At 54.6% G+C, this 25,443-nt stretch overlaps 1 protein-coding gene across 2 annotated transcripts; it reads left to right on the top strand.

Moving 5' to 3' along the window:
• The first annotated feature begins 558 nt into the window (after positions 1–558).
• Positions 559–25,288, top strand: ZAP70 (zeta chain of T cell receptor associated protein kinase 70). Of its 2 annotated transcripts, XM_069494393.1 has the most exons (13): positions 559–628; positions 10,704–11,154; positions 11,821–11,981; positions 18,875–19,013; positions 19,118–19,199; positions 19,279–19,325; positions 19,495–19,546; positions 20,477–20,669; positions 21,172–21,378; positions 23,035–23,227; positions 23,317–23,457; positions 23,547–23,659; positions 24,828–25,288. In XM_069494393.1, exons 2-13 carry the CDS (start codon positions 10,753–10,755, stop codon positions 24,949–24,951), a joined length of 1,854 nt encoding a protein of 617 aa, XP_069350494.1. In that variant the 5' UTR covers positions 559–628; positions 10,704–10,752; the 3' UTR covers positions 24,952–25,288. The 2 variants fall into 2 exon arrangements, with proteins under 2 accessions (XP_069350494.1, XP_069350495.1); XM_069494394.1 differs by lacking the exons at positions 559–628; positions 10,704–11,154 and adding an exon at positions 11,585–11,608 and having other exon boundaries at positions 19,118–19,207; positions 19,281–19,325.
• The last annotated feature ends 155 nt before the right edge of the window (positions 25,289–25,443 follow it).

Below are 25,443 nucleotides of genomic sequence, written 5' to 3'. Positions count from 1 at the left end.
GCTGCTTTTGGAATCCTCGCCCTTGCACAGCCCTGCCTTCACCAGCCTCACCTCCCCTTAAGTCCCACCCCTCCGCTGGGGCAGGCACTGTTTGGCCCCGGAAATGCCCTCTGCCCTCCCCTGAGCACGTGGTCTGCGATTTTCCTTGAACACAGCACTTTGTGACTTTGATGTGAGCTTCAAGCACAGCCCCCTTTCCTGTCTTCACATCAAGGAAATAGGTTGAGTTTCAGAGAAACCCGCTGGCAAGAGCACCCCAGACACCAGGCCTTCCGGCCAGGTCCCTGCCCTGCTCGGGCCTGGGGGCTGCCACGGGGCCGTCCAGGTAAGTGGCCGTCCTTGGGCCTTCTGCCTGTGTCCTGCCACCGCGGCCATCCCAGGGGGTTCTGGGGCACCTAGCAGAGGGTGAATAACCCCCCCCTCCAAGTGAGAAACCCTAGCAGGTGTGACATCCGTAGCCTGCGTGTGTAAGGAGGGTGCTGAGCCCACAGCGGCTCTCAGGCTGGGGGAAACTCACATTGGCTTCTTAAGCTCCAATTCTTCGTCTAGGACCAGCACTCTGGTGGTGTTGGGGACCAGACACCCCGCGGGTGACCTGTCTGCCTGGACATCATCGACACATCCCCAGGTAAGTCGTGCCCAGATACAGCGGCACTTGGCTGCAGTCTCTAGGGATGGCCCGTGTCTGGTGCAGGACAGGACCAGGAGTCAGGAGGCCACTGGGGAGGACCGGGAGGGCAGCAGGACTGGGGCGGGTGGCGTCCAGCTGGAGAAGGAGGCAGACAGGGCCTGTGGCCACCCGGAGGGAAGCAGCTCCCCCTCCAGAGGGTTGGCGGGACAGGGGTGTCAGGGGAACAGAGACGCCTGCTCAGTCTCGGGCCTGCTGGGCCCTGTCAGCGCTGTGTCCTTGGCTCTAGGAAGTGGAGAAACCTCTAGAGAAAGCAAATGTGTACTCTGGCCCCCAGGTGCTGTGAATACAAGGGTCACTCAACAGGGCTGTGAACTTGAACAACAAAATGCTGATGCTTCCTGTGAGGGGCCCAGTGCAGGCTCGAGCCTCTGGTAGGCAAGTTCAGGTTCAAGGGGGACCTGGAGAGGTGAAGGCTCAAACCACTCAAGTTCTGCTCAGCCGCTGTGTGTCCTTGGCATGTTGCTTGGCCTCTCTGAGCCTCAGTTTGTGTATCTGTTAAATGTAGATGCAAATATTGGCACCTAGTAGGTGCTCAGTTCCTGCCCGTTGGGTAAGAGCTGGGAAAGGTGTCCCAGGCAGGACAGAGTCTCAGCAGGAAGGAACGGGGGTCATAGGTGAACAGCTCACCATGAGTTTCATTACTCTTGTCTTGGCCAAGGAAGCAAATACACAGTAGGCGCTTAATAAAGCCCTGCTGAGAGATTAGGGTCAGAGACTCCCAGGATAGAAGGTCCTTAGGTGCTACCCATGAAGGTTCTCCTCCTGCTGAATCCAGAGGTTCTCTTTTCTGTCCTCCAGCCTCACCCCTGCAGCCCTGACGGGAACCCTGGGCAGGCAGCTGGGTGGTGTGGACGGGCACACTCTGAGGCCAGGGGACCTGGCTTCACTTTCTGGCTCTGCCACTTACCAGCTGTGTGACTTTGGGCAAGTCACTCCACCTCTCTGTGCTTCAGGTTCCCCATCTACAAATCCTTCCCCCACAGGGTTCTCATGAGGATTAAGTGAGTGAATATACACAGGGTGCCTGGCACGTAGTAGGTGCTACATGAGCATCTGCTGTCATCCTAGTTATTATTACTAGCCCTGGGCAGACTTGGGTGTGGACTCCACAGTCCCTGGAGACCCTCCTGGGGGCTGCAGCAACTGGACCACTCCATGCTACCCACTGTCTGCCCCACCAAGGAGTAGGGCTGAGGTGGTGGTCCTCATGCTGAGCCAGTTATGCCTCCCCCAGCCCCCAGGGACAGCTGATAGTGCCTGGAGATGTTTCTGGCCATGACTCAGGGGCGTTACTGGCATCTAGCAGATATAGGCTGTTCATCATCCTGCAAGGCCCAGGACAGCCCATGCTGTCCCCTGGTCTCTACCAAACTCTGCCCTCCCAACCCACACCAGTTTTGTCCATCTCCCTTTCGCCGTCGGAGTCTGAGACCCAGAGAGGGGGTGCTCCCTGATGAGGCCACAGAGCTACTGGAGCCCAGGCAATGGAGGTTGGGGCTGGGGGGCTGGCCCTGCTGTGTGGGGGTGGGGGGCGTTGTTCAGTCGACAAACAGACACTTAGAGAGTCTGCTGAGTTTGGGAACCTGAACCCCCACTCTCCACAGCCCAGATCTCTAGGGCTTGACAGTCAAAGGCAGCTCAAATTTCAGTGACACTTGGAGCAGCTGGGGGTCTGTGGGGATGTGGGACCCCCCAGGGACCCAGCTCAGAGCTGTGGATTCTGCCCTCCTCATGGACACTTGCTAGAGTGGTTAGTGCTGGCTGCTGGGCTGCAGAGACCTGGGTTCAAATCCTGCCTGCCGCTTGCAGGCTGCATGATTCTGAACGTGACGTTAAACTTGCTGAGCCTCGGTTTCTCTAGCGGAGGAATGGGGATAGCAGTTCTCATTTTGGAATGGTGGCAAGGGCTAGATTCAATGGGTAGTGCTCGTAAAAGGCCTGGTACAGTCCCCAGCACAGAAGCTCTTGTGGTTGTTGTTACCCGTGTGACAGATGTTTATTGGGAGGAAGTAGGGGCTGCCATAGAAAACAAGATAACCCAGCCCTGTCTCGGGGAGCTCGGCCTGGTCAGAGACAGAGGAGCAAACAGACAGTGGCCTTCAGGGAGGACAGGGGCCTTGGGAGCCCAGCGGAGGGGCCTGACCCAGGCTGGGGAGGGAGAAGTGGGAATCATGGAATGCTTTTGGGAGGAGGGGACAATGGAGGGGCCCAATGCATGTGGGCAGGAGAGGGGTATGGGCGCTGCTCCGGGCAGAGGGACCAGCCCGTGCCCAGGCTCCTCTGGGTTGCCCCGTCCTCTCCCGCCATGGTTAGTGGAGGAAGCCTCCAGACCCACCATTCATCCCGTCTCCTGCAGAAGCCCCGTGGCCCCTCATCCCTCACCGGGCTGGCAGCTTCCAAGGGCACGCAGAGGTTCTCCACCCATCAGAGCAGACTGCAGCCCTTTTTAGGTACCCCCTTATCTGTGGCCTCTGCACACCATGAGCATGTATTGGGCCCCTTTGTGCCTCCTGGTATAGGGAGGGGAACAAGACAAAGTCTCCACTCTCATGGTGCTTACATTTTAGCAGGGATAAAAGTAACGTGTCATTAAGTGGATACAATATCATATTTTATGTGGTGAGGAACAGTAACCTGGGGCAGGGCTAGAGAGAGAAGGGGGTGCTGTTTTTAGAGAGGGAGGTTAGGGAAGGTGACATTTAGGCAGAGACGTGAATGAAGTGGAGGATAATGGGGAAAGGTGACCAGGCAGAGGGAACAGGCAGTGCAAAGGCCCTGAGGTTGCACCAGACCTGATTTGTTCATGGAACTGAACAAGTAACCTAAGCAGGCCCATGTGGCTGGAGGAGAGTGAGTGAGGACGGGGAGGTGATGGCCACATCATTCACGGCCTTGGGGGCCATTGTGAGGACTTGAACTTTTACCCAGAGTGAGGTGGGAGCCCTAGAAGGCAGTGAGCAGAGAAGACCCTGGGCTTGGCACTTGGCAGGTCTCATCTTGTGGAATCCTGGCAGTCCCCCAGTGATGGGCACCTTCGCTGGCCCTACTTTCCATACGAGGCCTGGCGAGCTTACCTCACCAGGACCATGTGGTGGGTCCATGATTCCGTGATTCAAGTCTGATCCCTGGTGTCAGGAAAAATAGATGAACGACTAACTGCTGCCATTGTAGCCTATCGGGTAGCCAGCTGGCATTTTGCTGACAGATCAATGCTGCCTCTGTGTGAGTGGGCACTGGGGCCCGGCCACAGCCTGGATGGAATTCAGGAGCAGGAAACATGGCTTCAGGGGGAACCCAGGGTCTCGGGGGAGGACTGGCAGTTCAGAGAGAGCCAGGAGCTGGAGTGGGAGCAGGGCGGTGGTGGGTCGGTAGGAGGAGGTGTGGGCAGTGACTGGCCAGCCCTGTTCTAGCAGCGCCTTGGGAGGGGACGTGCCTGGCCTGTGGCTGGGGTGGCATGCAGAGCTCACGCTGCACCCACCTTCCCACCAGGTGCAGGGGGTTGGCGTGATCCCTCTGCAGCTTGACTGCCTCAGTCTCCCCTCTGGGCTGTCACGATGGGCATTTAATGGGGGCTTTTGCTGGTCAGAGTATGTTCCAGGAGCTGTAGACGTTCGAGGCTATGCTAAAAGGTGCGTGGGAGTTAAACAAAGCTAAAGCGGGTCCTTCCATGCAGGTCTTCTCAGAGCCTTTAGTGTGCTTTCCCCAGCGTCTGAAAACGTATTTGACTCTTTTTTCCTTTGAAGTATGTTGTTCATGGTTTCAAATCTCGGCGGAACAGAAATAACTTAATGCTGCCTTTATCCAAAGGAGACACTTGAACGGTGGAGTTTCAGGCAGATACTCTGACCAAAGGCTTCCTCCTCCTCCTCCCAGGGCCTGTGCTGTGACAACAGGGCTGGTGTCCCTCTCTGGCCTGACCCAGCGGCTGTGAACTCTGGGAAGGCCAAGTTCAGATCTCTGAACGGGGAGCTAGGAGGAGGCTGGGGCCAGGGGGCAGCTGGGAACTGGGCTTGGGGGACAAACAGGCCAACAGGCTGAGTCAGGGCTCCTAACCCGGTCCTCCCTGGGCCCCACATAAAGCCCCTTGGGACAGCCCCAGGGGGACGGGCCTCATGGGGGTGTCTCCTGCTGGCCACAGTGTGGTCTGGAAGCAGAGGCACCGGGCGGATCAGGGCTCCCGCCTCTCGCTCCCTGGCCTTCCGTCTTCTGCCTCCTTCTGCCCACCCTCTCTGGCCACCCCAGCGTCTCTGGCCACAAGGTCCCCGGGAACTTGGCCCCATGTTTGACTAGTGAGGAGGGTACAGAAAGGCCCAGGCGGTGGGAGCAGGAGTGGGGCTTGCTGTTGGGTGTCCTCGCTGGCAGAGAGCATGGGGAAGGCTCCTGCCTCCGGGAGCCCTCGGCCTCAGGGCTGAGCTGGCCAGCTGTGGCTTGAGGCCCTGCACCTGGCCTGAGGCCAGCGACCCCCATCTCTTCTCTGCCCCAACCCACCTCCGGCTACCCAGGCTGCACCTGTGGCCACTGTGGGGAGGAGCTTCTCAAACTGTGTCGCTGAGAGTTTCCTGCCACAGCTTCCTGCCCCAGAGACCAGCTTCCCTACCTCGTCCCCTCCCCACGGTCCCTGGACAAGCCCCACCTGGCTGCCTGGCCCTGTGCCCTGATGCTTTCTGGGTGCAGCTCCATGAGTCTGTGAGGACCAAGGACCGGCGGCTGGATTTGGGGACATGGGGAGGGCAGAGGAGGGATGGGTGCTCTAAGTGGAGGGTGCTGCATGGATGAAAACATGAAAGCGAATTTGAAGGAGGGCAAGTAGCACGGCGTGGCTGGAGCTGGAGGCTGAGGAGTTTAGATCGGATGAGGTGGGCAGGAGGGAGCCGCAGTAGGGTCTTGAGCAAGGGGGGCCTTGGGAGGAGTTGTTTAGAAGTGGCTTGCAGACCTCGGAGCTCAGCTCATGTGGAAACAGACTGTGGGGTTCAGCCAACCACAGATATCGTGTGAGTGAGATCTGGATCTCAGGTTGTATTAATAGAAACGGCCGGTGGAGATCAAAAGAGGTGATGCCAGCACAAAATGACCTCAGGTGAGAGATGTGGGCTTGGGGAGAGGTGGGTGTAGCAGCATGTGCAGCCACACGCAGGATGACCCAAGAAAGGGGACAGGGGCTGGGGAAGGAGAAAGAGCAGGAACGTCAGGGAGAGAGAAGGCAAGCCAGGCGGCTTGTCAAAGACCAGGGAGATCTGCAAGGCTCCAGCAGGAGGGAGGGGTCAGCAGTGTCCATCACTCAGGGGACCCAGCTTCGAGGAGGGCACGGAGTGCTTGCCTGGCCAGTGCTGGAGAGTAGCCCCGGGGGCGCAGGGGCAGACTTGGAGGCTGGATGAGAGGGCGGGAGTCAAGGGGACAGGAGTGTGACAGCCCTTACCAACTTTCCCATTGCAGTTGTTACTTTCAGTGCCCAGTACGTCTGTACCTCTCAGCTCCTTCCCCTCTTAATTAAAAAAAAATGAGGTACAATTTACATACAGTAAAATTTATAAACTATTTTAGTGAAAAATTCTAAGATTTGACAAATGTATACAGCTGAGAAACTACTGCCTCAATCAAGTGGTATAGATTATAGACTATTCCGCAATCTCCTCGTGCCCCTTGGCCGTCAGTCCCTCTCCACACCCCCAGTGCCGGTGGCCACTGATGTGTCTCCACCGCTGTGGGCTTGAGTGGGATCCCATGGCCTTTGAGCCTGGCTTCTTTCAGTCGGCGTGATGCCTTCGCCATTCGTCCATGTTATCGAGTGTTAGTATTTTGTTCCGTTTTATTGCTGAGTAGTATTCCACTGTAGGCATGCATCTGTTTGTCTGTTCATCTGTTGAGAAACAGTTAAGTTATAAATGTTCCTGTGTCAGTTTTGTGTGAACATAAGTTTCCATTTCTTTAGGGTGACTAGCTAGGAGCCCTCCTCTTTTTATTTTTTTTTAATTATTATTACTATTTTTTTGAGACAGGTTCTCTCTTACTCTGTCGCCCTGGGCTAGAGTGCCGTGGCGTCATCATAGCTCACTGCAACCTCAAACTCCTGGGCTCCAGCGATCCTCCTGCCCCAGTCTCCTGAGTAGGTGGGACTGCGGGTCGGTGCCACCATGCCTGGCTAATTTTTCTATTTTTTTATAGAGATGGCGTCTTGCTCTTGCTCAGGCTGGTCTCGAACTCCTGACCTCAAGCAATCCTCCCACCTTGGCCTCCCAAAGTGCTAGGATTATGCGTCAGCCACCGCACCTGGCACTTCCTGATGTTTTTTAAACACTCTTATGGAATGGTGACGTGTTTCTCCAGGTGGGGACACAAATGCCGTCCCTTATTAATTTCTGGAACACCAGCCTGTCTGTAACTGTTCTGACATCCAGAACTCCCCTCAAGCCTGGCCCTCAACTCCAATGTCAGAATCGATCTGGTTAACATGTAGATTCTGGTCCCTCCTCCAGCTACCCTGACCCAGACCTCACCTGATTCTCATTCCAGCATCTTCCTCTCAGCCCCAGCGCCCATCCTTGCATGCCCCTGCACACCCAAGCAGAGGCAGCCTTTCCCACGCCACAGAAACGTTCATTATACCCCCTGCTTACATTTGCATAACCAAGAAGGGCACCCAAGGACCCTCCCTCAAACACAAACTTATACCCAGGTGGCCTTGCTGGGCCCACCTTAGTAGAGAACTAGTAACTGCTAGGTAGGTAATTTTTTTCAACATTATGTGAAAACTTACAAATATACAGAAAATAGAAAGAATTAATTGTACACCTATTATCCAACCCACAGATTCTATAATTAACATTCTGATATATTTGTTTTATTACATATAGTTGACCATCATTTGTGGATTTTGTATTTGCAAATTCACCTGCTTCCTAGAATTTACTTGGGTTGTTTTTTTTTTTTTTGAGACAGAGTCTCACTCTGTTGCCAGGGCTAGAGTGCTGTGGCATCGGCCTAGCTCACAGCAACCTCAAACTTCTGGGCTTAAGTGATCCTCTTGCCTCAGTCTCCTGAGTAGCTGGGACTATAGGCATGAGCTACCATGACTGGCTAATTTTTTTTTCTATTTTTAGTTGCCTAGCTAATTTTTTTTCTATTTTTAGTAAAGACCTCGCTCTTGCTCAGGCTGGTCTTGGACTCCCGAGGTCAAGCAATTCATCTGCCTCGGCCTCCCAGAGTTCTAGGATTACAGGTGTGAGCCACCGAGCCTGGCCATTGCTAGAATTTATTTGTTTTTTTCTTTTTCTTTCTTTTTTTTTTTTTTGTTCTTTTTTTTTACTCCCAGTTAGGCACTTTGATAGAATTTATTTGTAACTTCAAAACTCATATGGGGCTTTTGCCATCATTCACAGACATACACACAGTGGCAAAAATTTGAGTCACCCCACGCACGTGTTTCCTCCAAGGTCCGAACAAGGGGACCACTCTGACTTCTTGTTTCACCTCCCATACTATAAATAAGTGTCTTCTCCAGTCTATTTGGTGTGACAGTTTTTGAATTTTTATGCTTTCTGTTGGTGATTTCACTATATAAAATGGCCCCCAAGTGTAGTGCTGAAGTGCTGCTTAGTGCTCCCGAGCACAAGAAGGCTGTGATGTGCCTTACAGAGAAAATATGTGTTAGGTAAGCTTATGGTTACAGTGCTGTTGTCCGAGAGCTCAATGTTAATGAATCAACAATATATATTAAATAAGACATCTTTAAACAAAAACACACAAAAACCAAGGTTACATATTGATCAGTTGATGAAAATGTTGTGAATAATCTTGCAGGAACCTATTTCCTCCAGGAGCAACGGTTCATTATTTGCTAATTCATTGTTTGCAGTGACTCCTGTGAATAACAAGAATTGTGTCTACCTAACTGTCTCTCCATCTTTCTACCCCTCTGTCTCTATCCATCCATCCATCAATGTTCACACTCTGGGAGGCCAAGGTGGGAGGGTCACTCGAGGTCAGGAATTTGAGACCAGCCTGAGCAAGAGCGAGACCCCGTCTCTACTTAAAAAAAATAAAGAAAGAAAGAAATTAGCTGGACAACTAAAAATATATAGAAAAAATTAGCTGGGCATGGTGGCACATGCCTGTAGTCCCAGCTACTCGGGAGGCTGAGGCAGAAGGATCACTTGAGCCCATGAGTTTGAGGTTGCTGTGAGGTAGGCTGACGCCATGACACTCTAGCCCAGGGAACAGAGTGAGATTCTGTCTAAAAAAAAAAAAAAAAAGAATCAATATTCAATGTTATTTTCTGGATGCCTTTCAAGGTAAATTATAGTCATCAATACCCATCACACCTAAACATTTCTGCATGCAGATCATTCACTAAGGTTCAATATTTTATGGTTCTTGTTTATTCAGGGAGGGCAAATACAACAAAATGAACAGATCTTAAGTGTACCTTCTGAGTTTTGATAAAATCAGACACTTGTGTGACAACCCAAAATCAGTGACTGTGGCAAAGATCTCCATCCGTGGAGGTTTATGAAGCCAAAGTTTGAGGATGCACTGGGGAAAGCACAAACCACAGGAGCACCTGTGACCTGTGCTCTTCCAACAGGGATGTGGGAACTCGGTATTTAAGGGGAACAGGCAGACAGAAAGATAAAGGAGGAGGGGCGTGGGCAGTGAGGCAAATGGTTACATTCTTGCCAGACTTTAGATAATGCCCAGGAAATGTACATTTTACATAAGATAAGGTGAATGTTAGAAGAGAAAAGGGGAGCAAAGGAAGAATCAATTATGTAGATGTCCCTGGGTAGGTGGAAGGATGATTGCTCTTGTCTTGTCTCTGTTCTGCACCTGGGAAGAAAAAGTTGTAATAAAGTTACAACTTGCAAGTCCTTGTTTATGGGAGGCCAGCAAAGAATTTCCTTATGAATGGTCTGTGGGGCAGTCCTTGTACATGCCTGAGGCCTTTTACCTCTCCCTGGGGACCTGGCTAATGCATGTTAGTAACAGCTGCTCATTTGGAAGGTGCTGCATGACTCAGCCTCCAGGCCTGACTTTCCTTTTTGCAAAAGGGGTTGGGGGTCCAGAGATTTTCATTTTCCTTTACATGTTAACTCAATCCCTATCAAGATATAAGACATCACCGTCACCCCAGAAAAGTTGAGGGTAGACAATTTTAAGTTATCCATCTTAGCAGATAACTACCTAAATATCCTTAATTCCTTCTCCTGATCACACACCTCGTTTTGCTTAATAGCTGTGTCAAAGTTCACTATGGAATTAAACCCTAATGTATTTAACCAGTTCCCTGTTGATGGATATCCATTAGCTTATGCTTTGTAGAAACTGGTCAACAAAGGCAGAGGGGCAGGGCCAGGGGAACTGCTAAGTCTGAGGGGAAAGAATCAGTGGAAGGCAGGGGGGAGGGCTAATGGAGTGAGGCTCCTTTGATGGGCAAAACTTGTTCCAGCTGCTTCAGGGCCTTTGCACTTGCTGTTCCCTCTGCCCGATAGACTCCTTGCTATGCTTTTTGAAAAGTTGCTCCTCCTCATCCTTCAAATCTTGACTCAAGTGCTAGCTACTCAGAAAAAGTGACCATTCTAGCTACAGCGACCTCTTCTCTCACGTAATATCGCTCTACTTACTTTTTTAAATAATCTTGACCTCAATCTGTAATTATTTTTTTTCTTTGTTTATTGGACCCCACCCCCTCCTTAGAGTGCCATTTCCAGGAGAGCAGGGAGGGACCACGCCTGCCTTATGCATCCATATCCCTAGCACTGCGCCTTAAACACCATAAGAATTCAACACGTGTTTGGGAAACGAATGGATGATTCCAGGTGCTGGCCGTGTGGGGACCAGTTGTGGTATCTGGGCGTCCGCACAGGGTCTCTGAAAAGTCAGAGGGGAGTTTGGGACTCCTCGATATATGCCCAGCAAGCTGCAGCTCCTCTCCACGTTGACTGTGGCATAAAGCAGGCTCTGCATGATCGGCAGGCGGAGGCCCTGACACGCTTCCAATCCCCGTCTGAACCCGCAGGGTCTGGCGAGGCGCAGGGGTGCGCAACCCGTGCGGGGCAGCGGCGGCGATGCCGGACCCCGCGGCGCACCTGCCCTTCTTCTACGGCAGCATCTCGCGCGCCGAGGCCGAGGAGCACCTGAAGCTGGCGGGCATGGCCGACGGGCTCTTCCTGCTGCGCCAGTGCCTGCGCTCGCTGGGCGGCTACGTGCTGTCGCTCGTGCACGACGTGCGCTTCCACCACTTCCCCATCGAGCGCCAGCTCAACGGCACCTATGCCATCGCTGGCGGTAAAGCGCACTGTGGCCCCGCCGAGCTCTGCGAGTTCTACTCGCGCGACCCCGACGGGCTGCCGTGCAACCTGCGCAAGCCGTGCAACCGGCCGTCGGGCCTGGAGCCGCAGCCAGGAGTCTTCGACAGCCTGCGCGACGCCATGGTGCGCGACTACGTGCGCCAGACGTGGAAGCTGGAGGTGAGAGCGCGGGGCCCGGGGCGGGGCCTGGACGGGAGGGGCCGGAGAGGGCATGGGGGGGACGGGGGTTCTTCGGGAAGAGGGAGAGGGAGAGGGAGAGGTCGTCTTAGCCAGCCAGTCCGATTTGGAATCTGGAGGGGTGGGGCCGTGGTTGGGGGTAGCACCTGGGAGGAGGCCTTGGAGGCAGGGGCTCTGTAGTGGCTGTGGTGGCGGTCAATTTCCACAGCCTGACCGACGCTGTGGGGCGTGACTACGCCAGACGGGAAGGTGGAGGGGCTCATTGGGCCTGCAGAGGGCGAAGTTTGGACTGGGGTCAGGGCCCGAGAGGATGGTGCGCGGGGCGAGGGTGCACCCTAGGCCATCTGGGACGATGGCTGTCTGTAGTCTTCTACAGCCCGCGTGGCACCTACCTCGGATCTTCAAGCTGGAAATGCGCTTGGGGCGGGGCTGGAAGGTGGGGCCTGAGGCGTGGTTCCTCCCTGGAGGGATTGGGGAGGGGACCACGGAGATGGTGGAGGCTGTCCTCCACGGTCTGCACAACGTACCCTGGGGGCGCTTGGGTGGAGTGGGGGGAGGGTCTTATGGGACAGGGCGATCAGGAGGATCCTGGAGCTGGAAGGGGGTTCCTGTGGCAACGTACAACCCTCCTGGTCCCTCCTTCCCTAGGGCGAGGCGCTGGAACAGGCCATCATCAGCCAGGCCCCCCAGGTGGAAAAGCTCATTGCCACGACGGCCCACGAGCGGATGCCCTGGTACCACAGCAGCCTGACGCGCGAGGAGGCGGAGCGCAAGCTCTACTCGGGGGCGCAGACCGACGGCAAGTTCCTGTATGTGGGGCCTGGAGCCTGGGCTTGGGTGCGGTGAGGGCTGGGGCAGACCTGAGCGTGTGTGGGCTGCGAGGGCGGTGCCTGTGCTCACACATGCAAAGGAGCTTTTACACGGGAAAGGAGGGGCAGTGACTAGGAGAGCCTCCGTAGTGGTCGGCCTGGGTTGGAGTCCAGATTCCGCCACCACCTGGCTGTGGACCTTGGGCGGGTAGCTGAACTTGCCTGCCTTCAACGTTTACTGAATACCTACTGTGTACCAGCCACTGATGACATGGCAGTGAACCAGACAGACACAAGTGCCTGTCCTCATGGGGCAGGTAGAAAAAAAAAAAAAAAGAATCAGTAAAATATGGACTATGTCAGATGGTGGTAGTGCTGTGTGTGCAGGGGCGGGAGGACGTTGTGATTTTAGATTAAGAGGCCAGAGGGGGCCTTTCTGAGAAGCCTTTTGAGTAAAGAACCGCAGGACGTGAGGAGTGAGTGGAACAACTTTCAGGTGGAAGGGAGTTCCTGGCAAACAGATGGCTGGTGCGAAGATCAGGAGGCAGGAATTTATTTGGTGTATTCGAGAAGAAACATGGAGGAGGCCAGTGTGCCTGGAGCTGAGTTGGTGAGGGCGAGAGTGGGAGGAGGGGAGGGCAGGGAGGTGACTTTGGCCTTTACCCTGAGTGAGGTAGGAGCCCTGGGAGGGTGTTGAAGCAATCCCTCTAACTGTCCTGTAGCTGACGGCAGTACCTGCCCAGGGGCTGTTATAAGGATGACATACGTGCAAAGCGATAGTACAGTATCTGGCATACATGAAAAATGCATTCAGTGTTAGCTCTTTTTAGATTTATTTTTGTCCTCCACTACTGTGACTCTCAATTAGCTCTTATTGTATGTGGGTGAATGTGTTTATTCATGAGTTTATTATTGTGAAAGAATCTCTAAAACTGTTTTAAACACTCTTTTGGTGTTTGAAAGCCCTGCTGGGGCTGCTGCTTTCTAGCTTGGACATGGGTTCTTTTATATAACACATGTCATCTGGATGTCAGCTGAGGTCACTCTGGCCTTCAGTTGTAGAGAAGCTTGGTGCCTGCCTTTCTCCAGTGACCTCAGGAAGTCCAGTTTTCTCCCCCAAGAAATCCTGGGGGCTCCCTTCCCATGACAGCTTCTTGGCCTGAGACGCTGCACAGTGGAACCCTCATTGTCACCTACCTCCCCTAGGGCTGTTCCCTCTCCTGGGGCCAACCCCCAACCCACTGGAGGAAATGGCCACTTTCCTTGATTTCGGCACCCATGTGAGGCCTATGCACGTTGCTACAGGTCTCCCACAAGATGCATTTCCCTCCCCAAGAGTCTGTTGTTGGCTGATAAAATAATTTTTTCACCCTACCTTACAGATTTATCCTGTAAATTGAAGTGTCCAAGGCTTCCGAGGGAGCTCTTGAATGTATTTTACAGATAACGCAGCAAGGATGGCCTTGAATGACTTACGACAGGGCTGTTTTCTCTAAGAGGAAGACTTTGCGTTTGTGTCAGTTAGCTTTGCTATGGAACAAACTGCCTCAAGAATTATTGGCTCAAAACAACAGTTTATTCCTTCTCATCATTCTGTGAGCAGCTGAGCAGTTCTTCTGGTTTGGGTCAGCTGGGCTGGCACTGGGTAGGTTGGGATGGCCGAGCTTGCGTGACTGGCTGTTGGCTCAGTGTGATGGAGACGAGCTGGCTGTGGCACAGTTGTTACGCAGCGGGCCAGCCTGGGCTCGTTCACGTGGCGGTGGTGGCAGGGTTCCCAAGAACAGTCAGAGAGGCGTGTTCCAGTACACAGATGCTTTTCAAGCCTCTGTTTATGCATTGTCACTGAGGTCCTATTGGTCAAGCAAGTCACATGGCCAAAACCAAAATCACTGTGGGATTGTGGACTCCTCAAGCGAGAGGAATGAAGGCAGCCATTTGTGCAAACAGACTGCCATGGGGTTTGGATAAGGGGGCCACAATGAAGGTGTGGGCAGCTCAGGCATGGGCGTTTGGGGCTTTCTTTCCTTTGGACTGTCGACTTGAGCCAGGACCTGCCTCTGGTGCCTCTGGAGGCTGCATCTTCCAGTACATGGTGATGGCTGGCCACATGTTCCCCACCTTCATCCAGATGCTGCATCCCCCCGCCACCTGGTGTGACGCTCGCTAAGATGCTGCTACCCCCATTCAGTCACACATCTCACACACGTCCGTATCCCAGTCGCCCATGTGTACGTCACTCCTGAAAGTCCAGGGGCTCCCCCCAAGCTGGACAGAATGAAGGGAGATTCTACAGCTCTTCCTATTGACAGAGCCAATTCTTTCTCCTTCATAAAATGTAAATCCATCTTCCTTTGATGTTACAGTCTGAGTTTCTTCTTTGGTTTCTCCTCAAGTCCCCAGTGTAGCTTTTCAGCCCCCTAGGCTCTGCCTCTTCTGTCCTGGTTTTCCACTGTTCTTGTCTTCTTCCCTCCCTTCCCCTGACTTTCTTCCCCATGTCGCACTTATGCACATACACATGCAGATAATGATTCCGCCCCTCCAGTGGTTTTAAAAATTCCCCCCGGATTCCCTAAGGCCTCCTGGCAGTATGGAAGCATTCTGGGGTGGCAGAAGTGAGTGGAGGGTGACCAAGTGGGATTCTGAGCCTGCCTTCTGGCTTCAACGACAGCAGAGGCTCAGCTTTGATCTGTTTCCTATCTTAAGCTTCCAAGTAGGATATGATGTTTTTACAAAGAATTTGGCTGCCCGAAGGAAAAGTTTGCAAGCTTTTTGCATAACACAGCAGAGTTTATGACAGGCTTGGGGTTAACCACTGTGTTGAGATAAGAGGAATCTCAGGGAAACCAGGGCCACGAACTTTGAGCAGCTGTGGATGCTTTGGACATCAAACTGGCTTGACGTCTCCAAGGCAAATAGGGCCAGCATTGGCTGTGGGGAGGTGCAGGTGGGACAGCCAGGCTCTGGGCACAGCAGAGAGACGGAGGCCGGCAGTGAGATCTGGAAACAGTTGGAATGGTAGCATTATGAACAGTGACTTATTCCCCGGAAATGTCAAGAGACCAGGAGCAGTTACCAGGAGCTGGACTCCTGGAAAATTAGACAGGGCATGCTTTGGACAGAAATTGTGATAGAGTCTTCTTGTGGTTCCTGTAGTCAATAACTGCTTTCTCAGCATGTGGTTAGTTAGGGCTTAACGTCAAAGCTGTAGCAGCAACAGACTCCCACATCGGGCAGGGTGAGAGAAACATCCTGATAGATCATGATGGGTGGGACAAGCCAGAACTGGTTAGGGTGTGATGAAAAGACACATGCCGCTCAGGCTTAGAAATAAGACCAGGACCACGCTTACTGCTGAGCACAGTTCAGAGCTGCTGAAGAATGGAGAGAATTGTACCTAAGGCTGTGTGCGGCAAAAGCTGGCTTTGTTTCTTTGTAATTGGCTGCAATTTGGGGTATGGGTTGATTCAACTAGAAAAGAAACTTAATTCCCGGATATGGTCTTCAAGAGTACATTGTCAAGTGTTTCTTAACCTCTTCTGGATCACAGACCCCTTTGGGAATCCTACTGAAGCTAAGCCCCTTCCACAACCCCCAAAACATATTTACCCCCAAAGACTTTGCAGACAGTTATATGAGATCATGGTTGGTCCTGAACCTCAGCCTTGGAGCGCTTTTCAGGTCAAGAAACTCTGATTTAGTCCAGTTCTCTCATTTTACACATGAGGAAACTGAGGCACAGAGAGAGAATAAGCAACTTGCTCAGGGTTACACAGATAATCTGTGACAGAGCTGGTGTCAGTCATAGGTAGCAATTACCTGTAGAATCAGAAATGGGTTTGGATCCTGGCTCCATCTCTTACCAACTGTGTAATCTTGTGCTTCAGTTTTCTCATCTGCAAAATGGGGATTATAATAGTCCCTACATAGTGGGGAGTGCTGTGAAGATTATAGGACAGATATGTGAATAATTTAGAACCAATATCTTAATAAATGGTAGCTCCTATTTTTATCACCACTATAAGGTTCTATATATTATTTTAAGAGTGGAGATACAAGTTGATTTCTTAGCCTGTACCTCTAGCTTAAGTGCAAGTTTGAACTGCAAGAACAAAGAACTGCCACCACCTAGTGGTTTTCTGGTAAATAAAGTAGAATTTGTGGGCCGGGCGCGGTGGCTCACGCCTGTAATCCTAGCACTCTGGGAGGCCAAGGCGGGTGGATCGCTCGAGGTCAGGAGTTCGAGACCAGCCAGAGCAAGAGCGAGACCCCGTCTCTACTAAAAATAGAAAGAAATTATATGGACAACTAAAATATATATATACAAAAAATTAGCCGGGCATGGTGGCACATGCCTGTAGTCCCAGCTACTTGGGAGGCTGAGGCAGTAGGATCGCTTAAGCCCAGGAGTTTGAGGTTGCTGTGAGCTAGGCTGACGCCACGGCACTCACTCTAGCCCGGGCAACAGAGTGAGACTCTGTCTCAAAAAAAAAAAAAAAAAAAAAGAATTTGTGGCAACAAAACATATATGGTGATAACACCAGTGTCTTAGCCTGTGTGGTTGTTATCCAGAAATTAGTGGCTGATCTTTTATGAACTCACATGTCTCCAAACAGAGTGTATCAGTTACTCATTGCTGTATAACAAACCACCCTGAAAGGTAGTGGCTCAAAACAGTAGTCATTTATTCACTCTTGATTTGCTTGGCAATTTGGCTGATTTGGTTGGCAATTTGGGCTGAGTTCAGCTGGGTGGTTATTCTGCTGGTTTCTTGAGCTCGCTCATATGGCCACAGCCAGCTGGATGGTCTATGATGGCTTCACTTGCACGAGTGGCAGTTGGCAGGCTGGGGTGCCTTTGTTCTCTTCCATGTGGTGTCTCTAGTGGGCTAGGAGGACTCATTTCCTTGATGGTTGCAGGGTTGCCAGGAAAAGCAAGAGAGGGCAGGCAGGCCTCAGTGCTCAAGCATTTTTCAAGCCTCTGCTGTGTCATGTTTGCTAATGTCTTATTAGCCAAAGGAAATCACACGGTCGATCCTTTATTCAGGAGATGGATAAATAGACAAATGATGGCAAGAGCTGCCTGATATTGTGGCTGTTTCTTCCCCCAGTATTCCATACAGAAATTTAAATAAACAAAAAGGAAGAAATTATTAGTTCCAGAATAAAGAATGAAAGAGACAGAGAAGCAAGAGAGGAGAGAAGAGGGGAGGGGAGGAGGTTTGCTGTTTGCTGACAAGCAGCTTGGTGTTGGGTTTCTGTTGCCAGTTTAAAACTTAAGGTTGTGACCCTCAGGAGGTATTTTCATGTCTCAAAAGACAACTAGTCACTAGAGACCATAACCTCCAGGCTAGCCCGCCAGTCTAGTGATGGAAGTGATTTTCTCTCTGTGAGACATTTGTGTTTCCTGGTTTATTGTGGGCTTCGCCTCCTTGCCCTTTGGTGCTCCCTCATCATCCCCACCCTGACCCTATATCTCTACCCCTAGACTGCTGTGGGCTAGCCTGGGAACTATACTACCCTTCACTGTGTTGTTCTTTGGGGAATATACTGTCAGGCAATGAATGGGATGGTCACAGCTGCCCCTCTGCCCCTGACTCAGGGGATATTTCCCTGTTCCTTTGGCCTAAGGAAGGGCCTGATTGCAAGGCAGGCCCACATCTGTCTTGCTCACTACCCTATCCCTGCCCTCAGAACAGTGCCTGGACTGTGGTCCACACTCAATAGATATTTGTCCAGTGAATGAACATCCATGGACAGGGTGGAGTTTGCACGTTGGGGGGCCCACTTGCAGGCCATCAGTCCCTGAGATCTGTGGTCAGCGCCTCCAACTTCCACAGCTCTGAGATCCCCAGGGCCAGCTGCCCCTCACTCCACTGGAAAGCTACACGGAACCCCAGAATAGAGCCTCATGCTAGTGACTCAAAACAATACTGTTTTGTGGGAGATGTTGACTGGTTTCACCAGGGGATTTCATGCAAGAGTGCTGGTGTCTGACTAAATTGTCCTGTGTGTGTGTGCGTGTGTGTGCGTGTGTGTGTACTCAGGGCTGGTGGGAATGGGTGGACAGGTTCTTACCACACAAAGGCACCAGCTTGGAGGGTTCAATTCCCATCATAGACATGGAAGATTTATGTATTTATTTTGATAAATTTTTAGCAGAAGGTAACTAAGGATCTCATTCCATCAAAGGCCGGTCTAGTATGATTATTGGTCAGTCTATTGTGATGAAAAGGTGACTTGTTCTGATTTGCACAAAGGTGCCCTGTGAGCTGGTCATGGAGTTGTGCTTACCTGTGTGGGTCTTTGTGTAGAAATGGCTTTCTCTCCGCAAGAGAATGGTCTTAAGTCCCCCTGTTGAAGGCTGTGCGTCTGCCATAGATGGCCAAGTATTCCTCCATGGTTGGCCAAGTATGTGGCCGAGTGTACCCCTCAATGGCTGAGGGCCCCCCGTGGATGACTGTGTCCCCCAGGAGATGCCAAGTGTGTGGCCATGGATGGCCAAGTATTCCACCGTGGGGGACATGGTGTTTCCCCCCACCATGGCCGAGCCCCCATGGGTGGCTGAGTGTCTGGCCATGCAGGGTTGAGTGTCACTGTGGGTGGTTAAATATTCCCCTGTGAATGGCCACCTGTCTGCCCTTGGACGACTGTGCATCTCCCTGTGAACGTGGCTGTGGCCCTCCCGCTCCTGCTCCACCCACTGGCTGCTTACCAGTGGTCTGGAGGCTGAGCAGGGCCTGGCCTCAGTTTCCCCAGTCCTTGCTGCTTTTCCATGGGGTCCTGGGGTGCAGAACCCATCGGGTGTGTGTGTGTGTGTGTGTGTGTGTGTGTGTATGAAACTGAGGCACAGGAGGGCCCCAGGTGGCTGCTGGGGTGACATCCCTGCCCCTTCAGGCTGAGGCCCCGGAAGGAGCAGGGCACATACGCGCTGTCCCTCATCTATGGGAAGACTGTGTACCACTACCTCATCAGCCAGGACAAGGCGGGCAAGTACTGCATTCCCGAGGGGACCAAGTTTGACACGCTCTGGCAGGTAGGCCACCCGCACATCCTGTTCTGGGGGAGACGCTGTGCTTAGACGGGGCTCTTGGGCTCCTGAGGAGAGAGGAGCCCCTGCCAGCTACGCGTTCCCCACAGCTGGTGGAGTATCTGAAGCTGAAGGCTGACGGGCTCATCTACTGCCTGAAGGAGGCGTGTCCCAACACCAGTGCCACCTCAGGTGCGTGGGCAGGCAGGGTGCGTGGGCAGCGGGGCTGCAGGAGACCCACCCCCACCCTTACTGCCCCTTCTGTCCCCAGAGGCCGCTGCTCCCACGCTCCCAGCCCACCCCTCCACCTTCACCCAGGTGAGTCAGCCGCTCCACAGAGTTGGGGGTTGGGTGGAGCTGGGTGGGTGGGCTCCCAGGGGAGGCTGGGAGGGAGGTGAGGTGCTATGGAGGGGAAGAGGGTCTCCTGGGAGAGGCTGGGTGCCCCCAGCTCGGGCCTTGCTGACTGTTGCTGACCTGTGACCCTTAGCCTCAGAGACGGGTTGACACCCTCAACTCAGATGGATATACCCCGGAACCAGGTGAGCTGGCCAAGGTGGGGTGTGAGTGGGGCTCCTGCCAGGCTCAGAGCAGGGTCCCTGGCCAGGCTGTGGCATTTCATGAGGACCACGTGGGCCGGGCCAGGCCTGTGGCGGCTGACCTGGCTTGTCCCTGTGCCCACACACGGCCACACCCGTCATGCCTGCCCATGCTCCAGTGCGTCCCAGGGCTGCTGACGCACAGGGGAGTACAGCTGGCCACACCGGGGTTCCCTGTGCACAGACACACATTCGTTGAATGCCTACTATGTGCCAAGTTACGTTCCACGGTCACCGTGTGTGAGCTCATTGCCATCCTCCCAACACACCATATGGAGTAGTTTTGGTGCTTACTCTGGTTTTACAGACCAGAAGGAAGGGAAGGTGCTGTCTAAGGTCCCACAGCCAGGTGGGGGTGGAGGTGGAGGCGGGATTTGAGCCCAGGCAGACAGGCTTCAGAGCCCACGTTCCTAGAACACTCTGCTGTGGGTGCTCGTGTTTCCCACGTGTGCAGAGAACACACGCCCTTACATGTGCACCCAGATGCTCACCTTTGGAGGCCTTGTAACCTGGCTGTGTGCGCATACGCAGACATGGGCAAGCCCAGCATAGGTGTGCATGTGTGAGTGTGCACACGCACACCACGGCTGGCACACTAACGATGACACACGGATACTGATGCACTTGCCTCTAGAGTCCACTCGTACATGGCTTCACAGGGCACCCACAGCTGTGACCAGGAGTGTGTGCAAGTGCATGCATGTGAATACACGCATGAACACACGTGCACCCACATGCTTTGCATGCTCTTGGGGAGCACACCCTTGTCTGATGCACAAGCCTCGTGGGGGCTGAGGCTGCCCTCCCCGCGCCCCTCTCCCCTGCCCTCTCCCTGCCCCTGAGCTGGGAGTGCATGGCTGTGTGTGTGCCCAGCGCGCCTAGCGTCCCCAGACAAACAGCGGCCGATGCCCATGGACACCAGTGTGTATGAGAGCCCCTACAGCGACCCTGAGGAGCTCAAGGACAAGAAGCTCTTCCTGAAGCGTGAGAACCTCCTCATAGCCGACATTGAACTTGGCTGTGGCAACTTCGGCTCAGTGCGCCAGGGCGTCTACCGCATGCGCAAGTACGGCTGCCCCTGCCGCAGTGGGGGCGCCGCTGTGCGGCGGGTGGAGGGGAGCAGCCCCTCAGGCCGTGGGGTGGGAGCTGGGATGTCTGCTGTCTCATGGCAGTGTGCCAGGGAAACACACTCTGGGACAGGACATTGCATACTGGAGGGTTCCCGGAGGGAGCTCGGGGACACCTGGGCCAGGAGAGGTTGGCTGAGTGCAGACGCCTATCCCAGGGGCCCCTGACCCTGCATCGATTGGCCACAACATGGGCTGCCCTGGGGAGGCTGCCGCTCTGGATAAAGCGGTTCTTTTCGGTGCTGGGTGGTTCCGGTGAGGGACTTGGCAGCAAGCTGTCCTCAGTGGACTCTGCCCGCAGCCGGGGAGGAATGAGGGGTGAGCCACAGCGCCCACCAGGCAGCTCGGGGAGGAAGAGAGACAACGGGTGGGTGGGGGGCGGGGCTGAGCAGCGCCGAGCTCACCCACACGCCTCCCTCGCGGGGCCCTGCGCCGGGGCAGGAAGCAGATCGACGTGGCCATCAAGGTGCTGAAGCAGGGCACGGAGAAGACGGACAAGGACGAGATGATGCGCGAGGCACAGATCATGCACCAGCTGGACAATCCCTACATCGTGCGGCTCATCGGCGTCTGCCAGGCCGAGGCCCTCATGCTGATCATGGAGATGGCGGGCAGCGGGCCCCTGCACAAGTTCCTGCTGGGAAAGAGGCGAGACCCTGGGGCCGGGCCACGGGGTGGGCGGGGCCTCCGGGCAGGGCGGACACTCGCTCCCGCTCCCGGAATGTGTCCACGCCGGTTCCTGTGTGCACAAGCCGGTGCACACCACCCTGTGTGCTTGCACTTATTTTTACACCTCCGTGGACACACTCCCCGGCGCCCTGCACACTCCGACACCCAGGCTCGTGCCCGCAAGGCAGAGCCGCTCACCCTCGGTTTCCCCGTTTGTGCCACGGGGGAGATGGCAGGAGCTACCTCCAGGCGTCTTGTGAGGATTAAATGAGTCAACACCTGTAAAGCGCCTGGAAGAGCGTCTGGCCCTGCCAGTGACAGCTTCATAGCTGTTAGCTCTGTCGCGGCCACCCAGGGCCACACTCAGGGCCCACGGAATGTTGCCTTGTTGGTTGTCTGGAAACTGAAGCAGGGGCAGCAAACTGCATTGTTTTTGTATCGCGTGGTTTTACATTTTTAAAAGGTTAAAAATACCAGAACCCAAAACAAAGAATATGTGACAGAGACCATATGTGGCCTGCAAAGGCTAAAACATTTGCTATCTGGCCCTTCACTGAAAATTTTTGCAGTTTCATTTGTGTTCCCTCATGCCTCAAACCCTTCCCCCTTATAGACACGGATTTTTGCACTCACTGCGGCACAGTTTTGCTAACGCCCACTCTCTCGCCGGTGCCCATGCCTTCCCGGTGTGTCCCCAGCTTGTGCATTCAGTTGTTGGACCGGTACTAATTGGGCAGTTCCTCTGTGACAGGAACTGTCACTAGCACTTGGGATTCGTCAGCAAATGAGAGAGGGAAAGCTCCTTGCCCTGCATTCAGGGTGGAGAGGAGAGGCGAAATCTGGAGCGTGGTGGAAACTGGTGCTGTGGAAATGAGAGTACAGCCGCCCCGGAGGGTCAGGAGAGCTGGGGTGGGAGGTGCAGGGAGCAGGGGATGTTTGACCAAACTGAGGGAGGCCGCCAAGCACAGGTCAGGGGAGGGCACTCCCAGCACAAGGCACAGCCCGTGCAAAGGCCCTGAGGCCCCTGCCTGGTGTGGGGCAGGTTATGCAGGGCCTTGTGGGCTGCAAGGGGGACTTGGACTTTTACCCTGAGTGAGGGGGAGCCTGGGGGCTGTGAGCAGAGGAGGGGCAGGTCAGAGCTGCCCACTCTGGTCCAGGTGGAGGGTGATGGCACAGCCTGTGTCAGGGTGGTGGAAGCAGAGGTGGGACGAAGTGGGGGATCCCGGAGAGATCTGAAGGCAGAGCTGCCAGGCTGTGCGGGCAGATTGGATGTGAGAGAAAGAGGAACAGAGGGTGGCACCTTGGAAGGTCAGAGCTGCTGGAGAAGATGGGGTGGGGGAGCCGGGTGTGTGCATGGAGCCCATGACACCCCCGAAGGCACCCCACAGGTGTAGGCAGAGGTGTACATCTGGGAATGTGGCTGATGAGTGACACTTACAGTCTTGAGACGGGGTGAGGGCAGGGATTTTGCCTGCTTTGTTCACGGCTGTCCTGGACCCCATGCCTAGCATGTGGCAGGTGCTCGGTAGGCGTGTGTTGAGCACGTGGTGACGTGGCCCATGCTCAGCGGGGTCAGAGCTTTGCTCCCTGGGAACCTGACTGTCTTCTCCCTGCCCCCTGTCCCCTCTGCCCCAGGGAGGAGATCCCTGTCAGCAATGTGGCCGAGCTGCTGCACCAGGTGTCCATGGGGATGAAGTACCTGGAGGAGAAGAACTTTGTGCACCGCGACCTGGCGGCCCGCAACGTCCTGCTGGTCAACCGGCACTATGCCAAGATCAGCGACTTTGGCCTCTCCAAGGCGCTGGGTGCCGACGACAGCTACTACACCGTATGCTCTGCCCCAGCGGTGCCCAGGTGGATGGGGTGGGTGGGTGGAGGGTCCCTGAGCCCTGCCCTGGCAGCATCTCCCCTCCCCAGGCCCGCTCAGCGGGGAAGTGGCCGCTGAAGTGGTACGCGCCCGAGTGCATCAACTTCCGCAAGTTCTCCAGCCGCAGTGACGTCTGGAGCTACGGGGTCACCATGTGGGAGGCCTTGTCCTATGGCCAGAAGCCCTACAAGGCAGGTGGCAGAGGTGGGCAGGTGGCGGGTGGGGCAAGGCGGGAGGGGGGGCCTGGTTGCTCACACGTGCCTGGCCCTGATCTGAGCAGAAGATGAAAGGCCCAGAGGTCATGGCCTTCATTGAGCAAGGCAAGCGGATGGAGTGCCCCCCGGAGTGTCCGCCCGAAATGTACACGCTCATGAGCGACTGCTGGACCTACAAGTGAGTGCCAGGTGGGAGGGGACCCAGTGGAACAACCCCTGGGCCTGGGGCAGGAGGTCCTGCTGCCCAATCAGTGGGTGTCAACGTAACTCTACCTAACGTCATCCCACCCAGAGCCCCTCACCCAGCTCATGGCCTTTCCAGCATGCAATATTCGTAGTCCCCCACGCCACGCTCAGCTGCCCAACACACTGGCCCTACGGTGGGCAGCAGCCTGCCATCCCGCCTGTGGACGTGCTCCGGCGTCTACGGCCTCAGCCCCACAGTGAACACTCAGCACATGGACCCCACAATTCTCAGATGAATCCATACTCTGCTAACCCGACTAGGACACCGGTACTCAGGGCGTGGGATAATTCTCCAGTATCCAACACCTCAGGGCCCCACCGGCCAGCACTCAACGCCTGATTACCAGGCAGGCCAGCACCGGGCTCCCCCAGTACTCAGTATGTCCAACCCCCACCTCTGTCTGGCTGAAGCCTCACACATGAACATCCCAACTCCTAACCCCGTCAATAGCCCAACTTCCCATCAGACGACAGGCAACGGGCACCCAAACAAGCTGGCACCCTACGCTGTCCATGCGATGTGTGGAAACTCCAACGCTTGTTACCTATCGGCTGGCACTTAGGACATTGAGGCTGAGACACCCCAACTGATCAATCCATCCTTCTCCAACATGTGTCGATCCGGTCTCTATCAGGAAACACCCAGTGCACCAATACCCTGTACCCAAGGAGGCCGGCACCTGGCACCTAGCACCCAGCACAGCACATGGACGTCCCACACACAGGACCATTAACACCCCAGGTTCCCCCGGCAAAACCCACCACAGTACTCCAGCCTTCTGTTTGGTTACAGGCCACATACTTGCACCCGTGTGAGACACGAATGCCCTGGCCCTGCACATGCTCATACTTCAGCATTCAGTGTCCCAGTCAATAGTTGTCACTTTGAAAACCCAATCAATTCAATCCCTAAGTCCTCTCCGGTCAGCACTATCTGGTTATCGTGACATCCAGATGTCAGCAGCAACACCCGAGTTCCGGCTCTCACACCCAAGAGACCTCTCCATTACCCAGTGCCCCACCACCCCAGCAGCCGACCCCACCACCCTGCTGTAGCTGGGTCCTGGGGGTGCGGTCAGTGGCTGGATCTACCCCCGCAGGTGGGAGGATCGCCCAGACTTCCAGACCGTGGAGCAGCGCATGCGGGCCTGTTACTACAGCTTGGCGAGCAAGGCCGAGGGGCCCCCGGCATGTGCACAGGGAGCCGAGGCTGCCTGCGCCTGAGCTGTGGCCACCCAGGGCCTGTGGACCCCATACCGGCTTTTCATCCTCTGCTCCTGGCCTGTCCCAGGCCCTGAGTCTGGCAGGGGTCAGCTCAGTGCCTCTCCCTCCCACCAGTGGGGCTGTGGTGGGGGGCATCTGAGGCCTCATTCCCTGCCTGTCCCCTGAACTCTGTGGCTGGGGGACAGTGGAAGGCCCGGGAGAGCAGGGCTGTGCAGCCTGGTCCTGCGCTGGTTTCACCCTGGGGCCTGGAGCTGGGAGGGCGTAGCCTGCCAGCACCCTCCTTCCTCTGGGCCCTGAAGGGGACGACCCTGGGGATTCTCAGATGGCAAGACGTACATCCTTGGAATAAACTCAGCTTGTCTGGTGTTTGAGTGCCCTCATTTTGGGGGGGGGGGGCGGCAGGGGAGGGGTGAGGGGAAGAGCCAGAAGAGGGGCTGGGTTATGAGAAGTGCCTGAAAGCGACTTTTATTGTTTGGGCCAAGCCTGGAAGTG

The sequence above is a fragment of the Eulemur rufifrons genome, chromosome 19, assembly GCF_041146395.1.
Source record: "Eulemur rufifrons isolate Redbay chromosome 19, OSU_ERuf_1, whole genome shotgun sequence".
NCBI classification, from domain to species: domain Eukaryota; kingdom Metazoa; phylum Chordata; class Mammalia; order Primates; family Lemuridae; genus Eulemur; species Eulemur rufifrons.
Note: the sequence above shows the minus strand (reverse complement) of the source record. Positions and strands in the feature narration are given on the sequence as shown.